We start from the raw sequence: 8,995 nt of genomic DNA, 5'->3' as shown, positions 1-8,995 counted from the left end.
CGGTCAGCCTGAGTTCAGGCGGGACCTTTTCTCTGTGAGGCCGGTATTCAGGCTCCTATTTCCACATCTAACCTCCGGAAGCGATCTCTTTGTACTCTATGTGCAAATATCACCCCGGGGTGCTGCTGAGCACACTCAGAGGCTGCCCACGTGCACAGGGCTTATTGTCACCCTAGTGGTCGACGCGGAAGGTGTAGCGAATTAGTGGTGGGGGATGGGGCAGTGATGTCTACCACTGCACCCAGCGAAACTTTCAGGTTTCTGCTGGCTTATGGTCATATCCCTGAAGGAAGGGTCATTACAGCTTCTGCTGCTAAAAATATAGGAGGTTGCCAGAATTTCCTAATATAAGGTGACAGGAGATTTGACTTTGGGTGGTGGGCACATGGTCCTATATACAGATTTTGTAACTTAGTAATTGACACATGAAACCTATATGTTCATGTTGACTAATGTCACCCCAATAAAATTTAATACATACATACATAAATGTAAAAACAAACCCAAAAAATCCACAAACAAACGAAATATATAGGAGGTGTCCCTGTACCTCCTCAGCCTACATAGGCAGCAAAGACCCAACCATTTCTTTGAATACCAGTGGTATCCTTGAAATAAATTTGTTGCTCTTTTTGCTGGATCACATCAGGGAAAATCAGACTTTCCAGGCTATCCTCAGCCTTTTTTAAAGATCTGTAATGACCCTAAGGCAGGGGTGGGCAAACTTTTTGACTCGAGGGCCACAATGGGTTCTTAAACTGGACCGGAGGGCTGGAACAAAAGCATGGGTGGAGTGTTTGTGTGAACTAATATAAATTCAAAGTAAACATCATTACATAAAAGGGTACGGTCTTTTTTTTTTTTTTAGTTTTATTCATTTCAAACGGGCCGGATCCGGCCTGTGGGCCGTAGTTTGCCCACGGCTGCCCTAAGGAAATGGAAAGTCAGGAGAAGGGGTACCTTTACTAGACCCTCCCTGTCTCAAGAAATTTAACCATCACCATTTCTTTCCTTCTTTAACATCTGCCATTTAGATATCTTATAAACAAATGGAAGTTTTTCCAGTAAGTAAACAAGATATTGAATGCACAGGTACACAATTTGCACAGAGTCCTTTATAAGTTTTCCCCAAAAGTACCCACAAAAAATGTTGTGGACATCTGGTTGCTTAGTCGGGGGATATTTGCTGAGAGGAATAAGGTTACTTTTTTCCTGAATACTTTCTTTTCTTATCTTCCTGTCTCAGTTCTCCTGCCAGTGTTAATGTAATGGAAAGAAGACTATCAAATGTTTCATGAAGTAAAGGTTTCAGTCTTCATAAGAGAATGAAGGGGCATAGAAGTTATTTTCCCCCTGACTAAAGACAAAAGATTGGAATGATCTGTTAAAATTTAGAAAAACTCAAATATGCCCTATTTGTGAAGATGGGATAGGAAGCACACAGATTAAGTATTCAATAGTCTTAAAGCTCCTTTTAGCAAATGGGTGCCAGTTTTATTCACCTACCAATTGTTCCTCAGCCTTTGAGCAAAAGGTTTTCAATTGACATCTGTATCCTCTGACCTGTTCTTTGTTTCAAAGTTGAGTAACAGAAAAGGACAGAAACATGTTACTCTGAAGTAATCTGCCATCATGAGTGTCCTAATTCTTGGCAGTTGATTTTAAGGAAGAAGCAGGACAGAACTTTTCTGTTCATTCTTCTCAGATAATTATAAATAGCAAATAAATATATATCCTGTGGCTTTTATCTTGACTTCCACTTTTTCCTCTCCTCCCTCAGTGCCCTTGGGGAGAAGATCCATTCATTGGTTTTGTACCAAACCTGACAAGGCCTCAGTTGTCAAAGGTGGCACCAGGAGGATGTCACAAATAGGAGAAAAACTGTTACAAGAGCAAATGATGATGAGACATCTGAAGATGAATGCTTGCTCATACCCATACGTGGAGTCTTTGTGGGAGACTAAGGAGTCTGTGAAAGAGAGCTCCAGTCAGAGCAAGAAATTCAGCCCACACATGGACAATCTTGGTCTTGAGAGTGCTCGCCAGCAATTCCGGAGTTTCTGTTACCATGAAGCACCTGGACCCCTCGAGGCTGTCAACCAACTTCAGGAACTATGCCATCAGTGGCTAAAGCCAGAGATCCACTCAAAAGAACAGATCTTGGAACTGCTGGTGCTAGAGCAGTTCCTAATCATTCTGCCCAGGGATATTCAGAACTGGGTACAGAAGTATCATCCACAGAGCATCAAAGAGGCTGTGGCCCTAGTGGAATGCTTTCAGAGAGAACCTGGTGGAATAAGTAATGAGGTGAGAAAAAAGATTCCTCACACATACAATGAAATAGGATAAGAGTGGGTATGTTTATGGGTTGGGAGATTAATGGGGGAATGATTTTGGTTAGGTCACTCTTCCGTTGTTCCTTTAGGACAATTAGGTGAGATCTGAAATCACATATATGCAGCAATAGTCTACAGGTTTCAGAGCTCCTGGCAGTCTTTGCTGGCCTTAGCAAAAAAATGCATTTTGCCCTATTTAGGGCCAGTGCAAATTGAGTGTGGTGAGCCTAGTCGGGCATGGCGAAGGAGATAGGACTTGATTTCCTAGAAACAGAAATAAAAGGCAAGAACAAATTGGGAAAGGGGAGAAAATCGGGGGGCAGAGGAGGGGCAGACAGAACTTAGAGATCAAAGGAGAGCGAGGGTAGCAAACAGAAGTATAAATCAAACAACTCTGGGGAGACTGCAGAGGAGGAGAAAAAATAGAATAAATGGGATGCAAGGACATGGAAAGAAGAAAAATGCCAAAAGAGGAATGGAGAGAATCAAGATGCTGAGGGGTAGGCCCTCTGTAGTGGGAATACACATCTCTGGGCTAGGAAAAGAGCCTCCGGTACCCTCCCTTAGTGATCTAGCCTTGGCTTTGCTGGTGAGTGGAGGACCAAGGTATGCCCTGGGGAGATGGCAGCACACTTCCTTTCCTCAGGAGCCCACCTTGAGGAACACAGGGCAGGATATATTATTGTGTCTCACTACAGCTGAATCCTGAAGAGGGAGGTTAGAGCTGAACTTTCCCCAGTTTCCCCCCTATTCCACCCCCTTTCTCCACAAAATCCTTTCCTAGCCATGAGGGAATTAGAAAATCTGACAAAGAGGAAAAACCTTTTTTATTTAATGCCTTAGATAAGACTAAAATATAGAAATCCACTCAGGCAAGGGTTTAAGTCTAGGAAACAAGCCAGTGAAGGCAGCATGAGAACAGGCAGCCTGCACCCAGTCTGCTAGTAGCCTGAGCTGTGGCTGTATGTGGAGGGGTGGAGGTTAGCAGCAGTCACAACTTTTTAAATATTTTTTCCTAATTTTCCCAGGTGATGTATATAGTTCTTTGTGAGAAAAGGGTAGCACAATCCCTTTACAGTTTTTTAGTACGTCCTTTAATGTCACACACTCCCTAAATCTGGGCTCTATTCTTGTGCATCCCTCCACCACACCCTAAAACTACAAGTAAGTTCTGTGCTAATGAGGATGGGGATTATTTCTAGGTCACAGTCCATGACCTGGGAAAGGAGGCAGTGCTCTTGGGAGGAACAGCAGAGGTCCCAGGCTTTAAGTGGAAGCCAGCAGAGCCCCAAGCAATGGGTGTGTTCCAGAAAGAATGTTGGAATGCATACCAGGTACTACAAGAACAGCTGGGCTCGAAAACTCACACAGAAACACAGCCTGTATATGAAAGAGGTGAGGAGCTTCATAAAAATTCTCTTCTGGGAGCTGTGATAGTAATCGATTCAGCTAGAATATCATGGGAATTTTCCAGATGCCCAGCCATGCTAGCAGTTAGGATGTCTCTCATATGGGACTACAATAGGTCAATGGTGGGTGAAGGTGAGGAGCAGTCTGAGGTACAGAAATATCCAAACCATGGAACCCTGGTATTCATATCATGGACCTTGTTCCTTAGAAATTTGAGAGAAGATGGAATAGGGATTGGTGGGGTCATCTGACCCTTGTAAGTTAGAGGAGAAAGTAGATCAGAAATGAACTGTCAATGGCAAAAGAAGAAGAGAATTATGCACAAGGAAAAAATAATAATAGACAAAAATATTTCACATTTCCTGCCATACACTGGAGGTCTTGAGTCCTTCATTTTCAAACACCTCTAATTCTTGCCCAGCCCAATGAACAAACTATTTTATGACAGGAAAAAATAGTGAATTTCCTTTAATAATTTATCTCGTGAAATCTGGGGAACTGGTTCTATGGAGTGGTGGATATTTGGTTCTTATTTACCATGAAAAGGCCACTTTTGGCATGACACACACACTCATACACATGAAAGTGAACTATCTTTACTGAAGGTGTCCTGATATTCTATATTTTACAAATCAGCTCAGGATATTCATAAACAGAAAAGAGAAATTTTCTGGCTCCTTTCCACCCACAGCTGTGCCTGCTCAACAGATTCTAGCCTTTTCTGAGCAGAAAAGCACCCCAAACTGGAAGATGGCAACTGAGCTCGTCTTGCCTGAATCCCAGGTGAGCTGTACATTCCAGATTTTTCAGGCAGCCTGAATGTGACCTTATCTGTGCTTTTCTCTGCTGCCCAAGACCCACAGTGCCCAGCAGGTACCCTGAGCCTAGTTAGCCTCAGATGTCCTTTACACAGCTAGGCTTGGGACAGTGGGAATTGGGCACCTCCCAAGCTTGTTTACTGATCTCTTTTCTTTCTTTTCTGCCACTCACTTTTCCTCCCTAAATTTTATACACTTAATTTCAGTGACTGACCTACCATGTAATTCAGAAATAAGTGACAGTACACCTTCTGTAGTGGCAAATACTGAACTAAAACCCATTCTCTTCTTTAGAGTTTGTTGACATTTGAAGATGTGGCTGTGCATTTTTCTGAAGAAGAATGGAAATTACTGGCCCCTACTCAGAAGACCCTCTACAATGAAGTAATGCAGGAAAACTATGAGACTGTCATCTCTCTAGGTAAAAATTCTTCCTTTCCTTTGTATAGAAGTTGAATAATCTGTTATGTCCTCAGTTTATGGAAAATGCATTCCTATGAGAGAGTCCCTGTGTTCCAATAGATGGTTGGTTCTCAATTTGGTGATGTGGGGAAAAAGAAAGGCATATCCAAATCACCTAGAGCAGCGGTTTTCAATCTTTTTCATCTTGTGGCACACATAAACTACTTAATTACTAAAATTCTTCGGTACACCAAAAATATCTATTATATTTTTTGCCAATCTGACAAAAAAAAAATAGGTTTAAGTTTGATTCACTCACACCGGACAGCTATTGTTGTGTTGGCTGTTGTATTTTTTTTTAAATTTGAAAATCTAAGGGAAAAGAGGTCAGTGCTCCTGACTAAATAGTCAGGTACTGAATGTTTTAAAAAATTTTTGTGGCCCAAACCGGTTTGGCTCAGTGGATGGAGCGTCGGCCTGCGGACTCAAGGGTCCCAGGTTCGATTCCGGTCGAGGGCATGTACCTTGGTTGCAGGCACATCGCCAGTAGGGAGTGTGCAGGAGGCAGCTGATCGATGTTTCTCTCTCATCGATGTTTCTAATTCTCTATCCCTCTCCCTTCCTCTCTGTAAAAAATCAATAAAATATATATATAAAAAAAATTTTTTGTGGCACACTAGTATGCCTCCTGTGGCACACCTGTTGAATATCGCTGACCTAGAGAACTTTTTACAAATACACATCCCACTTCTTTATTCTAAATAGAAATCTTAACCCATCATATCATACTTCCGCCCCACTCTGCAAATCTGTTACTCTCATATCTTTTCCATGTCAGGAAAGGGCATCATATATTTGGCCCCCTTTACCTTTTACTTAACTCACCCCACCCTCTTCCCTCTGGTAACCTGTTGTCTGTGAGTTTCAGTTTTATATCCCACATATGAGTGAAATCATATGGTTCTTAGCTTTCTCTGACTTACATATTTCACTTAGCATGATATTCTCAACCCTCTTCCACTCTTATCATCCTAGTGTAAGCCACCATCATCTCTAACCAAGTCTACTTCAATAGCGCTGAGTTCTCATTCCCCATATTGTTTTGATCGAACCTCCTTAGGTTTAGTTCTTAGCTTCCTCATTGCATATTCATCCTTAACCACAGTAGAGTATAAAGAAGATATTGAATCTAAGATTCTGCCCATTTAAACATTTGGAGTACATGAAAGTATAAAAGAATCCTTCACTCTTCCTGACAGTAACCTAGAATTAAGATGGTAGTTCGTGATCTCAAGGTTTTATTTTCAGAACATTATTGCATTCTAAATTTAAAGTGACCCTTTAGAACAAGTGGAAGAACCATAGATCTAAGGTCCCCATAGTTGAAGGACAGTTTTCTACAGATAACTATATACACGGGAAGAGGAGAAATGTTCCTTGATAGGAGCCTTTACAGGGATTTTTAAGATTATGCTCCTGTATTTTTTATTGAACTTTTTACTGAGATTATTATAGATTCACATGCAAATTTAAAATGTAATACAGAGGATATCCATGTACACTTTTCCCAGTTTCCCTCAGTGATACCTTTTGCAAAAGTATCTTATCACAACTAGAATATTGATGCTGATATAATTCACTGACCTTATTCATATTTCCTGTTTTACTTGTATTTGTTTATGTGTGTGTATATTTAGTTCTTCAGAGGTTTATTATATGTATAGGTTTGTGTATTTACTACCACAATCAAGATACTAAACAGTTGTTTTAACATAAGGATTCCTCCTGTTACCCCTTTATAACCACACACACGTCCCTCCCACACCCCACCCCATCACCAACCCACGCCAACCACTAACCTGTTCTACATTTCTAAAATTTTGCAATTTCAATAATATATGAATGGAATGTAAACTATGTAAACTTTTGGGATTCACTTTTTCATTCAGAATTATTCTATTCAGAATTATTTTCTGGAAATTCATCAAGTTGTTGCATGTTTCAACAGTTTACTACTTTTTACTGCTGAGTTATATTCCAAAGCATTGATATACTAGTTAGTGGTCGGCAAACTCATTAGTCAACAGAGCCAAATATCAACAGTACAACGATTGAAATTTCTTTTGAGAGCCAAATTTTTTAAACTTAAACTATATAGGTAGGTACATTGTTATTAACTTAATTAGGGTGCTCCTAAGGCTTAGGAAGAGCCACACTCAAGGGGCCAAAGAGCTGCATGTGGCTCGCGAGCCGCAGTTTGCCGACCATGGTACTAGGTGAATGCTTTGTTTAACCATTCACCTACTGAAAGATATCTTTGCTGTCTTCAGTTTTTGGCTATTGGAAATAAAGCTGCCATGAACATTTATGTATGCGATTTTATGTAGAGATAAATTTTCATTTCTCTGGGATAAATGCCTTAAGAGTGCATTTGCTGGTTCATTTGGTAATTGCATGTTTAATTTTATAAGAACTTACCAAATTGTTTTTCATAATGGCTGTAAAATTTTACCTTCTCACCAGCAATGGGTGAGTGATTCAGCTTCCCCACATCCTTGCCAGTGTTTAGTATTGACATCTTTTTAATTTATTTTTTGCCATTCTGTTAGGCATGTAGTGTTATCTCCTTGTGGTTTGGATTTGCATTTCCCTAATGGCTAATGATGTTTTATCTTTTTCATGTGCTGATTTGCCATCTCTATATTTTCTTTAGTGAAATGTCTTTTGCCCATATTTTAACTTAATTGTTTTCAACTGTTGAGTTTTGAGAGTTCTTTATATGTTGTAGATTCTAGTGCTTTGTCAGATAATATGGTTGGTAAATGGTTTCTCCACGTCTCTATATTGTCTTCATCCTCTTCTCATGGGCTTCCACAGAGTGAAACTTTTTAATTTTGATGAGAACCAATTGTTTTTCATTTGTTTAAGGTAGCCACGGTCTTTAATAGAAGCCAGGTAAAGGGACAGAGATGCTGGGGTCGTGCAGGGGGCAATGTGCGGTCCAGACTTGCATCACTGGCAGCTAGCATAGGAAGTTCTTGTGGGATACAGCTGGAAGAGCTTGGCCTCCTGCGTGGGCTCAAAGCTGTGCTTCTCCAGGCACTTGGTATTGTCCCTAAAGTCCTTCTCGATGGCGGCCACCACCTCACGAAAGAGCTGCTCTGCCAGCCGTCAGGGGCCTGTCAGTGCCCGGTGCCCACTGGGGCGAGGTAGTTCACATAGGGCTTGAGCTTGAAGCTGGCCAGCTTGGGCACTTTCTCCTTGACCAGCCCGTGCTCTTCGCACGTGGCTCTTGTAGAAGGTGCGCAGGGCTCCACTTGCTAGTCCACTTTTTTTTTTTTAATATATTTTATTGATTTTTTTACAGAGAGGAAGAGATAGGGATAGAGAGCTAGAAACATCGATGAAAGAGAAACATTGATCAGCTGCCTCCTGCACACCCCCTACTGGGGATGTGCCTGCAACCAAGGTACATGCCCTTGACTGGAATCGAACCTGGGACCCTTTAGTCTGCAGGCCAATGCTCTATCCACTGACCCAAACCAGTTAGGGCGCTAGTCCACTTGTTCATCGGGTTGGCACCGTGGACCACGCAGCACACTCCATAACTAGGAGCCCCATGTTGCCGCCGCCAGACCTCATGCAGGGCCTGGGCCCTGGGCCCTTTGCAGCCTGCTCCCATTTTTCCTTTAATACAGTGATTCTCAACCTTCCTAATGCTGCGACCCTTTAATACAGTTCCTCATGTTGTGGTGACCCCCAATTTCATTGCTACAAATTGAACATAATTAAAGCATAGTGATTAATCACAAAAATAATATTTAATTATATATGTGTTTTCCAGTGGTCTTAGGCAACCCCTGTGAAAGGGTCGTTCGACCCCCAAAGGGGTCGCGACCCACAGATTGAGAACCGCTGCTTTAATAGATTGTGTTTTTGGTATCAAGGCTAGAACTCTGAATAACCCTAGATCCCTAAAATTTTCTCTTATGTTTTTTCTTAAAAGTTTTATGATTTTTAGACTCAAGA

General features: G+C 41.4%; 1 protein-coding gene across 2 annotated transcripts in view; it reads left to right on the top strand.

The window, feature by feature from the left end:
* LOC102262543 (zinc finger protein 75D) overlaps positions 1 to 8,995 on the top strand; it is a 19,941-nt gene that overhangs the window by 425 nt on the left and 10,521 nt on the right. The window contains exons 2-5 of one of the 2 annotated variants that reach the window (XM_005860190.2): positions 1,781 to 2,307; positions 3,539 to 3,731; positions 4,438 to 4,529; positions 4,859 to 4,985. In XM_005860190.2, coding sequence (XP_005860252.1) covers positions 1,861 to 2,307; positions 3,539 to 3,731; positions 4,438 to 4,529; positions 4,859 to 4,985 — 859 coding nt within the window. In that variant the 5' untranslated portion in view covers positions 1,781 to 1,860. The remainder of the gene's footprint in view (positions 1 to 1,780; positions 2,308 to 3,538; positions 3,732 to 4,437; positions 4,530 to 4,858; positions 4,986 to 8,995) is intronic. The other variant, XM_005860191.2, reaches the window with a different exon arrangement.

The sequence above is a fragment of the Myotis brandtii genome, unplaced genomic scaffold, assembly GCF_000412655.1.
Source record: "Myotis brandtii unplaced genomic scaffold, ASM41265v1 scaffold1325, whole genome shotgun sequence".
NCBI classification, from domain to species: Eukaryota; Metazoa; Chordata; class Mammalia; order Chiroptera; family Vespertilionidae; genus Myotis; species Myotis brandtii.
Note: the sequence above shows the minus strand (reverse complement) of the source record. Positions and strands in the feature narration are given on the sequence as shown.